The 16348-nt window shown below is 39.0% G+C and overlaps 1 protein-coding gene across 3 annotated transcripts in view; it reads left to right on the forward strand.

The window, feature by feature from the left end:
* LOC149001279 (transcription regulator NOT2/NOT3/NOT5 family protein) overlaps positions 1-16348 on the forward strand; it is a 36512-nt gene extending 20164 nt beyond the window's left edge. The window contains exons 9-17 of one of the 3 annotated variants that reach the window (XM_089137245.1): positions 2107-2877; positions 7130-7291; positions 9237-9399; positions 9487-9632; positions 10413-10691; positions 10830-10964; positions 11399-11580; positions 14468-14580; positions 15494-16348. In XM_089137245.1, coding sequence (XP_088993371.1) covers positions 2107-2877; positions 7130-7291; positions 9237-9399; positions 9487-9632; positions 10413-10691; positions 10830-10964; positions 11399-11580; positions 14468-14534 — 1905 coding nt within the window. In that variant the 3' untranslated portion in view covers positions 14535-14580; positions 15494-16348. The remainder of the gene's footprint in view (positions 1-2106; positions 2878-7129; positions 7292-9236; positions 9400-9486; positions 9633-10412; positions 10692-10829; positions 10965-11398; positions 11581-14467; positions 14581-15493) is intronic. The other 2 variants (XM_089137244.1, XM_089137243.1) reach the window with 2 other exon arrangements.

The following is a 16348-nucleotide window of genomic DNA, read 5'->3' on the forward strand; positions in this document are numbered from 1 at the left end:
TAGGACTTAGGAGTACTTCCTCCTATGCCTTCTCTACCTCTCCTCAAACCCTGACTCTAGCCAACACCTCAAGGGTCCTAATCCGACCAGAACGCCTATTTTCTGAACCTAATTTTTTGGGAACAATTTTGAGATTACAAAACAATACCAGAATTAATTCTATCCTAGCTAAAATCTAGAGCCCCTTCCAATTAACCTTAGAATCTTTCAATGCTTAATTTATCTCAACACTAACTTCAATTACAGATCTGAAACTGCAATTATAGCAAGGTTTAGTGATTGAAAACCTAAAACCCTAAACCCCTAAGCCTGGCCAAAACCTATCCTAAACCTATCCTAATCCTAGCACCTATTTATTGCTAAAAGAACCCTATACCAAAGGTGATTACATGTTAAGAAGACCGCTTTTTCTTAGGGAAGAGGATCCTGGAGTGAGCTTGGTTCTAGGGCAATACTCAATCAATTAAACCCTGGGTCCTGGTTCACATCATATATACTGTACTGCGTATAGAGTAGTACCTAAAAGAGCTAAAATTTTCATCGTTCTTTTGTTCCATGTGTTGTAACCCAAAGGAGGAGGGCCAACTTCCAGGATCAATTGATGAATCAAAAGGCAAATTAGGGTTTCCAACAACCTTTGGTTAGGGATTTAAGGGCTGTTCTAGGGTTTATAGGGGACAGTTGGTTAGGGGTGCTTAGGGGTTAGAGTCCTAGGGTTGAAGAAATATAACTCTAAATCAAGATATTTTCAAATTTAGAATTGTGGAACTTAAGGTTTCAGATTTCAAGGTTCTCGGGGGTCAGTTAGGGTGGTAACTTGGTTCAAAGACTGGGGTTGGTGAGGGGAGGATGATTCCAACAGGGGAGGGGATTCTATATGTGGATTGGAAGTTATGAAATTTAGTGTTTTGGAGGAAGAAGATGGATTTCAGGTTTCTACGGTCTCTAAAGGGGTAATGGGGGCCCCGGGGGGGGGGGTTGAACAGGGATGGACTATGATCCTAGAAGGGGAGGAATTTTGGAGATGGGAATTGGGAGATATAGAGAAGAGGGTTTTAGGCAAGAAGAAGGGGTGTTGCAGGCTTGGAGAGGGGAAGCAGAGGGGTTGCGATGAGGTGGGAGATGGGGAGGGGTTAGGAATGATCACTTACTGATTGTAGATGGCTGGGGAATGAAGGCTAATGAGAGAATACTACACAAGGCTGCCATAGGGTTCATCCTTAGTTAGAAACCCTAGGCAGCTCAATCACACCTTCTCCCTGGCTGTAACTCCTTTCCAATATTTTTGTTCTTCCAAAACTAATTTGTTACAAGCCTTATGTATTTGCAGCCTTTATGAAGCAACTCCTACTAATGCTCAACTTTGAAACCAAAATAGAGGACTTCTAATTTAATTAGGAGTCTTACTTATCTTAACTTAGACTGGCTCAACCAACAAGGTAAGAGTAGGACTAGACTCCTAATACAATCCTAATTCAACTGGACCTAACTGGCTTGACTAGGAGTGCCCAAACTTCCCAAATTTTCCTATGCTTCTGGCAGAGCCGCAGAGTGCTTGGCAGCAACCCTAGACCTTCAGTGGTGGGTGTGGGGTCCTACGTTACCATGTGTGCTTTGCATGACAATCATGCATGCTGATTCATAGTTGTCAAGCCCTCAAGGCGAGGTGAGGCTATAAAGGACAAAGAAAACCAAGGCGACGCCAAACGAGGCACCTAGGTAACAAGGCGACACCAGGTGCCTTTGCATAGAAAAGGGCCAGGGCGCCTAGGCAACGCTTGGGCGACACCTTGACAACTATGATTTTTGTACTTGTTTGTGTCTATTTCCTTATTCAATATCTCTGTATATCTGTTCTGCCATGTTACTTTTTGTTTGTGTACTTGGATTTATTACATGAAGTGAACGGTAATTTGAGAGTTTTTTTTTTTAATATCTAATTTATTATTTTATTTTTTTGACCCCTTTTTGATGCATACTGTTGAAGTATTATTGATTTATGGAGTTTCTCTAATGTTCTTAAATTGTTCCTCCTGCTGGCCTGCAAGTTGGCCAGGTCTCTTGCCTTTGCTAATCATATTTTTGTGTTTGATGATTCATTTCTAGGCACCATTAGCATCTACTACTCAACCGCCTACCTCCATTCCGGATCAAGTTGAAGAGACAGCTTCTCAGGACAGTAACTCTGATGTTGTTCCAAGAACTCCCCCTTCTAAAAGTAGTGTTGTAGGTTCTGTTTCATCAACACCTGCGGGGAATCAATCAGCTGCTGTTAGCAGCATTATTTCAGCACCTGTTAGCGGCAATATTTCATCACGTACAATGGCTGTCGGATCGACTGCTTCAGCAATACTTCCGGGTTCTGGTTCTGTTCGTGCTGTCCTGGATAACTCAGTTTCTACTGTTCCTCCATCACCAATAAACTTGTCGGGCTCCGTGAAGGAAGATGAAAATACAAGCTTTCCAGGCCGAAGATCCTCCCCATCTCTTGCTGAGATTGGACCGGGAAGGGGTATTGGTAGAGGTCCTGTGACTGGTGTTATGTCCAGCCAACCATCAAATAGTGTACCCTTAAGTTCTGGAGCTGCAGTCCCCAACAATGGAGCCCTTGGTGCAGTTCCTACTGCCTCTGAAATTGCGAAGAGAAATATTTTAGGGGCAGATGAGAGAATTGGAAGTAGTGGTATTGTACAACCACTGGTTTCCCCTTTAAGTAACAGAATACTTTTGCCACAGGTCTCTAAGGCTGAAGGAACTGGTTCATCAGATTCTAGTAATGTTAGTGACTCTACAGTTATAGGTGGGAGAGTTTTCTCCCCCTCGGTAGTTCCCGGGGTACAATGGAGACCTGGAAGTTCATTTCAGAATCAGAATGAGGTGGGTATGCTTATTATTCTTTTTTCATGTTTCATTTTTTTCCTCCATACATCTGCCATTGTAGCTCCAAATATAGATTTAGATTGTTACCCACTATTTAGTTTTCTAAGATCACATTTGTTGTATTTATGTTTCTCTACCTTAGTGAATGATATTACCTCCCTTCTTAGCTTGAGGTTCAGTTTTTTCATTTATTTGTTTGGAGAATTTAACTGATGTATTTACCACTGCTCTGGAGTTAATCTTGGTCTCAATGTTTACCTTGTTGCCTAACTTGCGTCCTAGTCAGAAAATGTTATTTAGCTTCACTATGGGTCCATTTGATCACCAAGTAGCTTGTATCTAGAATTGAGTGTTTTATGAACTCTGTAGGGTCCCTTTGATATAGAAACAAAATGAACACTCAAACAGAAGCAATTGTTTTTGTTTGGAGTATTTCTGGAATCAAAATAAGGCAAGAGAATAATGGCATAAAGGAAGGAGGGCGAGATTTACGCTATTAACGACCACAGAGAATAATGGCATAAAGGAAGGAGGGCGAGATTTATGCTATTAACAACCACAGAGTGAGAACTATTGAGTGAGGAAATATATTGTTTCCTACCTCTGGCCTTCCAGTCAGTGGTAGGAGAGCCACATTTTCAGCTTGGATGATAGGTGGATTCAGAATGACAGACAAGGGAAATGAGCCTTGATTCTGGCTAATGGTCCATTAAACCCAGATACATATACACTTGATCCCCATCCTATGAGGAGAGTTAAAACTCTAGTTATCCAAATGTTTGAACCGGCACCAATTAGAAGGGGAAACTTGAGTTGGACGTTAGATGGCCCTGAATCTTCCTGCGGGGTTCGTAAGAGGGTTACTGATGTAACGCAACTCTAAGGTTAAGGATTCTTTGAAATAAACCCCTAGAATTTAGGGTTAGCCCAGAATCTTCTAATTGAACCAGAAAATAATTTACAAAAATCTAATGTGTTGACGTAACTTAGCAAGGAATACTACAGGAAGAGCTATGGAAGGGTTTGTGAGATATCAGGGTTTTACCAAATTCCCAATGGATAATTTGGTGTACCAAGTGGGTTGTAACAAAGAACCATGGGGTGTGTTTGGTGATATCTAATATTTCCCAAGGAAAGCAAAAAGACTGAAGCACCTCCTCTGATACTGAAACCAGCAAGAATTGAAGGTTTAGAACACAATTTTGATGGGAATCCCTCAGCAGAAAAGGGTTCAGAAGATGAACTTGGGATAGTGTTGCATAAGTTGGATCACCGATCAGTTGATTTAGTTCCCTCCCAAAAAGATGATAACAGAAGAGTGGTTGGGGGGATCACTCTCCAATAACAGGGACTGTTTTGTACCAGAACAAGGGAGTGGAACTTAGTTGAAACAGATGATAAGAAGAGATAGGTAGGAGAAGGTCTCACTGGGAGACGAAGAGAAAGAAAGGATATGAGAGAGAACGGAATGACAGTCAACTGGCCTGTTCTGTTCAGGCTTCACTAGAACAAGCTGAATTTGTTCTTCCAACCTAAATTCCAACAGCAGAATCCATGTGTATAAATACAAGATGAAACTGGAAAAAAGAAACCTATTCTAGATTGGAAACTTAATAGTGCATTTGGTTGGTTAATTCCATTGATGCTTGCATTGATTCCAGTTTCAAAGCCATGAAATTAGGATCAATAGGATCATAGTTCCAATAAAGTTAACTGTTTGGTAACCTTGATCCTAGAAACTGATTCAACTTGGAAACTAGAGGGTGCCTTTTTTATTTATTTATTATTTATTATTTTTATCTTTAAACTTATGGTCATTTTGGAGGAATACATGGACTTTAACCTCAAACCTTGAAGTTCAAATAATTCTAGTTTTTAGGCAAAATTCATAACTCCATGTGATCTTTGATTTTGATGCAAATCCTTTAACAAAATAACCAAATGGTTATTAAAAATTGGATTCATGATTCAATGGATTAGAATCCGTGGAATCACATAGCAAATTACTCTTACTTAACCTATCCAAATAGTTTAGATAAAAGATGATAGTTATCCTAAAATAGTAATTCTAAATCTTTTAGGAGTGTACTCCCACAGTCCCACTTGGTCATCCATGGACTGCAGCACCATAGGATTATGTTTCTAGATTAGTGTGTTAGATTTCTCTTCTAATTGTAATTAGCTTATATTTAAGTTTCCTACTATAATTTGGAGTTCTGGACTTAGGCTTAGCTAGATAAGATTCCAATTTATATTGTTATCCTGTTTGGTTTTATTTTCATTAACTGTGGTGCTTGTGTGATAGAATATACATACCTTCCTTGCCTTCTCCATCCATCCTACCTTTCTCTTTTCTCTCTCTCTCATTTTCTGGTTCTCCTTAGTGCTATTATCATCACATTATAGTATTATACTACCTGACGTCTTAACCAAAGATCCAAACTGGACCCTTTTCTTCTTGTCTGGCCTCTCAAAGAGGCTTGTGCAGATCCCTGGAAGTCGACTACATCATACCTGGTATACCCTTGCTGTGGATTGAGAAATAGTTTTAATGAAGTACTGAATTCCAGTTGAGAAATAAAATTTTTTATGCTCATCAAAAGAGGGTCAAGTAAGTGTGGTGGCTTCATCTTATTTGTGGATATCAGGTTATTTGAGAGAAAGGGACATCAGAGTTTCTAGAGGGTGGGTGAACGAGATCCCTGCAAATAATTGAGACCATCACTTTGAGAGCAACTTGATGGGCCACCACGTTGAAGGCAATCAGGCATTCTGGGGTAATCCTGTTGATTATTTTCTTAGATGTTGGTTTCTTCTGTAGCCCTGCCCATGTCTTTCTAATACTAGTAAGCTGAATCTTGATCCAAGACCAGTGGATCTAGGAGGGGTTTTTGGGGATGTGGAGCAGTGGAGGGGCAATTCAGCTAGTATTATCAGGAACTATTGGTAATCTGGTGCAGCTGATTCTATTAAAGCAGAGATTAAGGTGGCCATCAAAAACCCTGAAATGTCAATCTATGGAGGATGGATTATCTTATATTATTTTCTAAGAAAGGCTAGGTCTCGTTTTGTATATCCTACCTTATTACTTTTCAGCTAGTGATATAAATAAGGAATAAGGCTTCACTGGTGATTTTAAAGCATCATTGTGATTTTTAGAAGAAAACTATAATCTTAGTCATGAAACTTTTGTTTGTTTTTCCCCCCTTTTTGCCAGACAGATACCTTTCATTTTGGCACTTTTGCGTAGGCCCAAGTCTTCATTTGTAGGACTTTCTTTGATGATTCATTGTAGGCGTACTCCCATCTGTCCTTCCTTGGCTAGCTATTTCGATCTTATCCGTCGCCCTCTTCTTTGCCTGACGACTAGTTTCAGTTGGATTGCCTAGTTGCTTTTGAGTTCTATTAGTCATGAAATATTTGTTTGTTTTTCCACCCTTTTTTCCAAACAGACACTTGATTGAAGGCTTTCTCACAACAAGGTTTAAGACCCCTTCTTATTGTGTGGTGCAAGGATTGGTGACCTCTGAAGCTATGCTAATATTATCAAAAGTAACTTTCCTTTCTGAAACAGACCACCCTGCTCATCAGAATAATTCTTGGGAGGAGAGAAAAATAATACAAAAAAAATATTTCTTGTTTTCTAGCAATTGGCTGTAAAACTTGTCCTTCAATAATATCTGATACTAATTAATTTGATCTTTGAATTATTTTCTTTTAGTCAGGTAAAGGTAGAATATCAGTTTATCTAATCATCAGGGTCTCCCTAGCACATGACTTATGTATGTAATAAATAAGGGGAAAAAAAGATAACTGAAGGCTTGCTATCCAACAGTATAACATGGCTTATATGTGACTGTCAACGTATATCACACAGCATGTTATGCAGTAGCTCTATACTAAGTTCAGTCAAAAGTGAACTATTGATTAAGGATTGGATTTTTTTTTTTTTGGGATATATTTTTTTAAAGATAATGGGTTTCCTTGGGATTTGAACCCAAACTAGTTGGATGGAAATAGATTTTTTCCTTGTTGAAATAAGAAGATAAATGTCTCCCCATGTCATTCTTGCTTTTTTTATTTTTATTTTTATTCCACATGGCTTTCTTTATGTTTACATTTAAATTTCATTCTCTAGACGTGACTGTAAAGAAATTGAATACTCAATTTATTGCATGAGTGTTTCAAAATTGAAAGGGATGAAATCTTCTTCTTTCTTTTTTATTTTATCTTTTCCATTTTATTTCAGGGTCAATTTCGTGCAAGAACTGAAATTGCACCTGATCAAAGAGAGAAGTTTTTGCAGCGGTTTAACCAGGTCCAGCAGCAAAGTCAACTTAATGTCTCTCATCTTGCTGGAGGAAATCATAAGCAGTTCTCTGCCCAATCGCAAAACTCACTCCTACAGCAGGTCATTAGCCCCATCTCGCATCTTGCTGTTTCAATTTATGCCCCCCCCAAAAAAAAAAGGAAAAAAAAAAGAAAAAAAAAACCCCTTCTTTTTTTTTGGGGGGGGGGGGTTCTATGCTAATTAAATTGTTGAAATGCATTAATACAGTTTAACCTATCATTGCTAACTCTGTTTTTTTTTTTTTTTTTAAATGAATGTGATAACCTAGAAAAGGTTGAAAGGTTAAACCTTCCCTTTTGGTTATGCGGCACGAGACAGGTCTTATTTCTGCAGTAGCAGGGGTTCTGTCACTCCTTTAGGGTGTTAAACTATGGGTTTCCTTTTAAACCCTCTCCCTGTACCAGAATTTAATGCTGGGTTCAGCTTTATGCTGTTTGTTTTAAGATTGAACCCCCTTGTCTTCACCAATCTTTTGATATTCTAGGTTCTCTGGATTCATTTTTGTCTAGGTCTACTGTTTTGCGTAACGCATGGGTGTCTTTTCTGTTCTCATGTTACACTTTTCTTAAAGTAGGAATTGGGAAAAAGTGATCAGGCAAGCTGAGACTAGGTAAGCTTGACAATTAACGGATACTGAAGGCCACCTAAATGTGGGTGTATATTTGGTTATCCGTGAGTGAAGCTGGCATTGAAGAGGAATTTCACTGAACAGGAACAAGAAATGGGGAGGAGTTCATTTTCAAATTTAAGATACACTAGAAACAGATAGGGATTGCCTTAACGAATAGAAATGATTGGCAGCGTAATTGAGTCTTTATCCTTGATCTGGAGGTGATTTGATTGATGCACAAGTGAGAATTGAAGGGGAAATTATATAAGATGGCTACATTGTCATTTTCATTGATGTTTGGGGCTGTTTGTATTTGTTTATGTATCCATATCTAGTTGCTCTTGACATGGCATATCAGAGCATAGCTTTGTACCTGAGGTTTCTTTGAACTTCCCTGGTGTGTTGAATAGGATGTCTAAGTGTTGGTTTGAGTCATAGTTGTCAAAGCGTCAGTGCGCCTAGGCGGCAAAGCGGTTTTTCAACCACTTTGTTTTGAACCGAATTGGCGCACAATCTGCAAAGGAATTCCAAGGCCCAAAGTGACATAGAACCTATTTTTTGCTCCGAGGCGGCCTCCCCAGTCCCCGCCCGCTCACCGGGGAGCAGGATCCCGTGCCTGTTGGCAATAGAATGTGAAGCATGAGCCATACTCAACATCAAGAATCAATGAATCAGTAAATGCCTAGGTGAACGCTTTGAAAAGCATGGTTTGATGAGATGAACTTATGTTTGTGTTCTTTTTTTAAAATAATTTTTCATAATTATGATTCTTGAATGCTTTTTCTTTTGGATGAATGTGACTATTGAATATTTGTTTAGCTTATTATAGAAAGTAGTTGTATTGAAAAGTAATTTAAAAATAGTTATATTGAACAAATTTGACTCAACCGCTTTGGTCGCCTTATTGCCGCCTAGGCGCCGCTTTGTCGCCTAATTGCCTAGGTGGAGCCCCGATCGCCTTGCCGCTTTGACAACTATGGTTTGAGTGCTTTTGCCTTTAATTCCAGTGGTAGACCAAGCAACCAAAAGGTTCTCCATGGCACTCAGACAAAGGAATCTCTCTCTAATTAATACATTTCTATTACATTTTAAGACCTGCCTTCAGCATGACCAGGACCATTTGAACAAATGGATAGCACTACAACATTTCTCCACAAACCTATGTACGTACTGATGATGCTCCAAGTAGCATCTTGCCCCCTTTCTCCTCTTTCTTTTTGATGTATTGGAGAGGAGTAATATTATTATCTTGAGAAACACATGTATTAAGATAAAATACTATACGATTTGCTTTGGCGCACGTAAGTGTCATTAATTATGTGTTGATAATTAACCATTCTCATTTCAATGCTCCACCTTTAGCTGTCATGACTAAACAATTGATAGCCTATGCAGTTCAATTCTCAAAACTCCACCTTACAATCTCAAGTTGGAATGGGCCTTGGAGTTCAACCTCCAGGTCTCAATGCAGTTACATCCAACTCTTTACACCAGTCAAATCCTATCCATCAGCAATCTACTCAGCATGCTCTTAACTCACCTGCACCAAAAGATTCAGGTATGTTGATACACCTTCACTGGTAAGTTGTAATATGTACCCTTTATTTGCATGAAGAAAGGAAGCATGCTCCTTTTTACGATGCAGATGTTGGTCATTTGAAAAATGAGGACCACCAGCAACAGCAGAGTGCATCTGATGAGGTGATTGTCGAACCTGTTACCACTTCTGGAATCAACAAGAATCTCTTGAATGAGGATGATATGAAGTCTTCATATTCGGGTGATGCAACTGTAAGTTAAATATTTTGTGGCTTAATCTTTTGCTGTGATCAATTTTAACTTCCCTCATCCCTCTTCCCCCTCTTTCCTATTTGGACTTCGGGTATCTCTAAAATGGGAGCCGTGAAGGATCCAGAAAAATCCACACACGATGAAGAAAACAGCAATAAATCAAAATAGAAATACAGAACAGCAGTAAATCAAACAAATATATATTTGATACCACTTTAGTCCTACTTTACTTCTCCCTTGTCACCTTAGATTTAGTCATGCCTGTATACTGTTTGAAGTAAATCTATGGAACCTTCTATCACAAATTATCTGTTATATGACATAACTAACGTCTCAACCCAAAACGAGGTGATGTTATTTCTGGGGTATATCTTGCCTGTTTTGTGGGGTTTCTTAAAGTTAAATTTTTTGTAATTATTTCTATTGTTGCATGGATGAATATATGTAAATCTGTTCTGATTACCGGAAAAGAAAAGTACATAGAAGCAAAAGTTTATTATTAGGAACTAAAAGGTGAATTTAACTGCTTCTGTGGGATTAGGAAAAAGCCCCCAAACCCAATTTTTTATTCCAACTACATTGCATCTCAACAAATCAGATCACTAAAAATTGTTGTGTAGCTGCTTTTCTCTGTGCTTGTAGTGCATTTTTCTTCTGCTGTTACCGTTATCCCTTTTTTTTTTTTGGGTGTGTACTTGTATTTACCAATGATTTATGATGTTTTTGCCCTTTAATATTTCAGTTGTTTAAATTGTAAGTTCCTTTAATTGGGCATTACAGGCCGGAAGTTCTAGCTCTTTGATTGAGCCTGCCCAAGTGCCTAGAGACATTGATCTCTCCCCCGGTCAACCTTTACAATCCAATCAACCTTCAGTTAGCTTAGGTGTCATTGGTCGAAGAAGTGTTTCTGATCTTGGTGCCATCGGTGATAACCTTACCGGATCAACTTCAAATTCTGGGGGGATGCATGATCCTTTATACAATCTACAGATGCTTGAGGCTGCTTACTACAAGCTTCCCCAGCCCAAAGACTCGGAACGTCCAAAGAGCTATATTCCGGTATGCAATTTCATTTTATATATACACACACTTTTTTTCCCTTAAAAAAAAAGACTTTCTTTTGTGTGTGTGTGTGTGTAATTTGACTGGTAGCTTGAATCATGATCTTAATCTCCAACATTGTTCTTGTGCTGACAGAGACACCCTGCAGTGACCCCATCGAGCTATCCGCAGGTGCAGGCACCCATTGTCAGTAATCCTGCTTTCTGGGAGCGACTGGGTACGGATACATTGGGCACTGATACCCTGTTCTTTGCATTTTACTATCAACAGGTATGTGTGCTCGTGTCCCTGATTTTTTTTGTTGCTAAGAAAAATGCTTCACCTTCAGAAGTATGGGCTCATGTAGCCATGTTTCTGTCACACACAGATTTCTACTTAAGCAAGTGTATTATTGCACAAATGATAAATTTGTTAATGTATTTTTTAAATTTTTTTGGTGTGGGACTCCAGCGTGTGTTCTGTATCCTAAAGTTGCATCTTCTTAAGCAAGTGTATTATTGCACAAATGATAAATTTGTTAATGTATTTTTAAAAATTTTTTTGAAGTATGACTTTAGCGTGTGTTCTCTATCCTAAAGTTGCATCTTCTTTCTTTATTAATGGTTCAATGTTTGTGATTCTCTCTCTCTCTCTCTCAGCTTAACTATTTTATTGGTTATGAGAATATTATTTTAGCTTTAGCTTAACTTGAAGATAATGTGCAGAATACTTATCAGCAATACTTGGCTGCAAAAGAGTTGAAAAAGCAATCGTGGAGATTCCACAGGAAATATAACACATGGTTTCAACGGCATGAGGAACCAAAGGTTACCACTGATGAATATGAACAGGGGACATATGTATACTTTGACTTTCACATTGCCAATGATGACTTACAACATGGATGGTATGTTAATATGTATTTTTTCAAAGATTTCTTTTCAGAATGATTACTCTTTCCTTCCTTCCTTTCTCTATTGGACTTTGAATTTTGCCATTGATCTGTGTTTTGAGCTGTGTATTTGTATGTGTCATGGTGTTACTATTTCTTTGACAATCTGTTGATTCAAGTATTCCTACTCAATTTATGTAATTAATTTAGAATTTTGTTTGGGTTGGGTATCCGTCCTCTGTATTTTATAAAGCATGTGAGGTCTACACCTTTGAGTGACCCTCCAGGTGATGTAACCCTGGAAGACAGTAATGGGATCCTTTCTAAGAACCAGCCAGGCGATCTACGGTGAAAACCCTTCTGTTCTAGGTCAAAACATAGTGGACGGTAGCTAATAATGTACTAAATACCCTGCGATTAAGGCTTATTTGAGTTCCAAACCTTGGAGCTAGGTATAGGGGAGTTTATGGTTTAAGAGGGGAAGGTCTTAGGGTTCAACCAGGCTAAATTGGAGCTAGGGTTTGAGAAGAACAATTCTGTTTATTCTAATTTTTAATTTCAGCAATTATTCTTCACGTGGGTTATGAGATTTGGTGGTGTTGTGGTTTTTAGGGTTAGGGATGAATTTAAGGTAGGAAAGGGAAATGGTGTTCCTAGGTCAGAATGGGGTTAGGGCACAGTTGTCAAGGCGTCGCTTAAGCGTCACCCATGCAACGCCTAGGTGTCCTGGCCATTCTTTGGTCAAGGCGTCCTCGTGGCGCCTTGGTTTTTGTTGTCCTCTATCACCTCACCTAGCCTTAGTCACCTTGACGACTATGGGTTAGGGTAAAGGACTGGATGAGAAACCTTAACTAGGGCTAGAGATGTCTGCAATTCGGGATTTTATGAATTCTGGAATTTCCAGAATCTGCCGCAAGTAAAGGAGAAGAAGAAAAAGAAGGGAATATAAGAATGGGGTTGCGGAATAGAGGGAAGTGTCTATGGTGGGGAGGGGTAACAACCACAGGTCCTAGAGGGAGGGGAGAGTCTTGCAATGTGGGTAGGGGCCTGGGAATAGGGGGAAACTGGGGTTAGGGGACGGGGGAGGGTGCTGCAAGCTAGTGGGGAAAGGGGGAAGGGTTGCGCAAGGATTGGGAGATAAGGAAGGGGGCTGGGGTTGCACTTGGTTCGGAGAAGGGGACTGTTGATGAATTGCAGAAAATTGAACCCTTCTATGGCTGCCTCTGGTGTTGGAGAAGAAAATATAATCTGGAATTTGCAGGAATGTTAGAACTCTCAGCCGTCGGAGTTCCTCCTTGGAACCCCAAGATTTCATCTCTTCCTTCAAAGCAAGCTTTATTTAATAACTGATTTACTACAAAGGGGGTGGCTCATTTATAGCCTTACATTGAAGGAAAGTTAAACTAAAAACTAATTAGGAGTCGACAAAGAATTCAATTTGAAGTGGAATTCCTTGTTATACTAGGACTTTACTCGCATAACTAAAAGAGGACTTCTAATTAGAATACCTAAACAAAAGACATGCAAAAGTAAACTTCCTTTCTAAGAAGGAAACCAATTGGGTATGGGATTCTAACTGGGAATCCTAAACTAACCACTAATTCAATTGAAAAACAATAAGTAGATTCCAACTCCTAAAATTATAGAGAATCTAACTAGACCACTCTGGCTTCAAGGGTTCAGCCAGCCCTTTGTGCCGCATGCTTTGTGGGCTGACTTGGGCCCAAATCATGCGCTGTTTTATGGTTGCCAATCTTGGTCACTGACCAATTTAACTGAAAAAGCGCCCTTGTGGTACAGTGTAGATTAGTCTATTAAAAAATGGAATGGCACAGGTTAGTTGCATGTTTCATATCTTTGGGCTTGTGTTGCATCATGATGCATACCCAAAGAGGTGAAGCTTAGCAGATGCTGATCACAATTCCTATAGGCCTACAAAATGGTTTATAGATAGATCAATGTTAGGTACTTGACCAATGCACCCTAAGTTTCATAGCTGATGGAATGAGTTGAGTCAAGCCTTTCAACCTATCCAACACTAGGCTGGCCAATCTGGAGCCCATACACTAGTGGGCCCCATTAGATGCATAACATACCACCAAGCTTCTCCAGCCGTCGTCCTCGACAGCTCTCACTCTAGGCAGCTCACACTCTAGCAGTAGGTAGCCTCTCCAAGCGGCTGCATATTGCTCCTTTTATTTTTTATTTTTTATATATATTTTGTTTCAAGTGGCAGGTAGCCCTTTTTTTGGTAGTTCACTCTACTCTAGGTAGCCTTTCCAGGATTCAAACCCTTGACGTGGTGCCAAATCTGATACAAAATGTCAGGTACTTGACCAATGTTCCAACAATTCCTAGGCTGATGGAATGAGTTGCGTCAAGCCCGTTAACCTAGCTCAATCTAGTGCTCATACACCAGAGTGGGTCCCATTGGGCACATAAGAATCATGCTACGGGATTGACTTTAGACAATAGTGTCTTGTGCTTTGTTCTCGCAAGTTCATGGTGAATTCCAAAATAAGAATGTTACTTTGGGTGTGGATTATCCTGTTCATTAGATTTATAATGGTAGATTGATAGTTGGAGAATGTTCCTCTGACAGTAGGTTGTTTACCAATTGGAGGAGTGCATGGTGGAGAGTTAAGCAGATCTGTGAGCTGATAGGTGGGTGACTAGAGGTGTTATAAATTGTCCATTCTCATCTTATGAATTTTCATGGTACTCAGCAATTCTTGGGAGCGTTGCAACCATAATGTGCCGTCTAGTATTTTTTTTTTTTTTCTGTTGTTGCTTTGTATATGTGCAACTATGAATGAACATTCCTAATCTTAGTGCTAGGGACCTTTCTTTAAATGTTGTTATTCTTAGTTTTCATGACTTGTCTGGATGTTCCAATAAACAGGTGCCAGAGGATCAAGACTGAGTTCACTTTTGAGTACAGTTACCTTGAAGATGAACTTGGTGTATAGAAATGAGCAGAAGACCGTAACCATGATGATGCAGTTAAAACATTTGGTATGCACATGCTTTTGATGAGTTTTAACCTTTAACAGCTGACTGAATTCCTCTTTCTTCAAGTTGTTTCACTTCCTGAATTTAAGGTTGAGAAGAATCATTGAAGGCTTACTGAACGCGTGTTTCATTGGATGGGCACCCTTGGGGTGTCACTATTTATCTCAACTCTTCTTTTCATGCGTTCTTTGATCACTGATGTCCTAACCACAGTATGTTTTCTTCTCTTGTGAGAAACCATGCTCTTGGCCAGGCAACATTCATGCTATTAAAAAGAAATCCATGAATTGTTTGTTTTCCTGATTGCATGCATTAAATAGCGTTTCCTAGCAAGCTTCATTATGCCATATACTTGGGACTTGGTGGTCAAGAATGCCCCCTGCACATGAATGCTTGGTTTCCGAACTTTTGTGCTTCTGAGATAACAAAGACAGCCTAAAGGGGGCTCTCCATGGAACTTCTGTTGTGCTGCATTATAGGTGCGGCTAATTACTCGTGAAAGTTTTAGGGCATAATGTTAATGTCTTTGATAATCTCCATACAAAATTGCATTATTTATTGTCTCCCCATAAGTCCTGCTTCTTCTTCTTCTTCTTTTTATTTTATTTTTATTCTAATTTTTAAATACCAGTGTTTCCTCTCTGCATTCTTTTATTTATTTACGTATTATTATTTTTTGGATTTTTTGTTGGGTACGATTTATGGTTGGTCATGTGGTTTTAGATAGATTTGGTTGGTGAAACAAGATTGGTGTGGTCAACAGTCCCATTCAAATGGGATAATGCTGAGTTAGTGCAGCTATGTGGTTCGACCAATATGCATGCATACATAATTTCTCTTAAAATCTGCTTGAATAATATAGTTTTTAAAACTTGTGTTGCACATCTGTAAGTTTTTTCTTCCTTTCTCTGTGCAGATAATCGTCAAAAGCAAAGCAGCTCACAAATTGATTGGTTCAGGAAGTGACATGACATTCTGCCACCTGTTGATGCTGCATTGGGTAGATATTGCTTGAGTTTGTAACCATTTCTTCTGTGACTTGTAATGAATGTACAATCTTCAATAATAGAAAGTTTTTTTTTTTTTGTTTTTGTTTTTTTTGGTAATTCAATAATAGAAAGTTAGATCATTGATTTCTTTTGCCCCTTAAAAGTTCAAATAGAAGCGCTTGCATATTTTGACGCATTCGAAACTAGACTTCATTCGTCCAAGCTAGCGATTGCCTCACATTTTGATGCTTCTCGTATATTCTGTAGGCAGCATTTGTGAATCCGATGGAGTGTAGGTGTTTTGAAGGGCAGGAGCTATTTCACTTGTTGGGTACTTAGGATACGATGAAAACAGAAAACCGAGCAGGAGCTAGATAAAAAAAATTAAATTCATTTTGAGTGGACGGTTGAGATTTTAGGTTATGTTACTGATTCTATTTTTGGTTTCATATATTGTATCATGAATTGAGTCGGAAAATTTAAACCGGACAAGGGAGAGTTACCAAAAAAAGAAAAAGGTAAAATGTTGTTGATGGCTACAATATCATTTTCACTTTGGGTTATTAGTCAGCGAATGGAGTAGAAACCGCTGGCTTATTGTTTTGATTTTCTTTTCATTTTTATACATGTATAGTGGTAATTGATTTCTAATTTTTTTGGGGGAGTGAAAGATATATCTATTGTAAACAAGAGTCAATATACTTGCAAGTATTGCTTCATTCAAACTTCCATTCATACCAAGGGGAAAGATGGCTGCGAGGGTGTTTTTTGGGGAGGGACAG

This window comes from Hakea prostrata, chromosome 10 (assembly GCF_041222555.1).
Source record: "Hakea prostrata isolate BN-2017 chromosome 10, UWA_Hpros_2, whole genome shotgun sequence".
Classification (NCBI taxonomy): Eukaryota; Viridiplantae; Streptophyta; class Magnoliopsida; order Proteales; family Proteaceae; genus Hakea; species Hakea prostrata.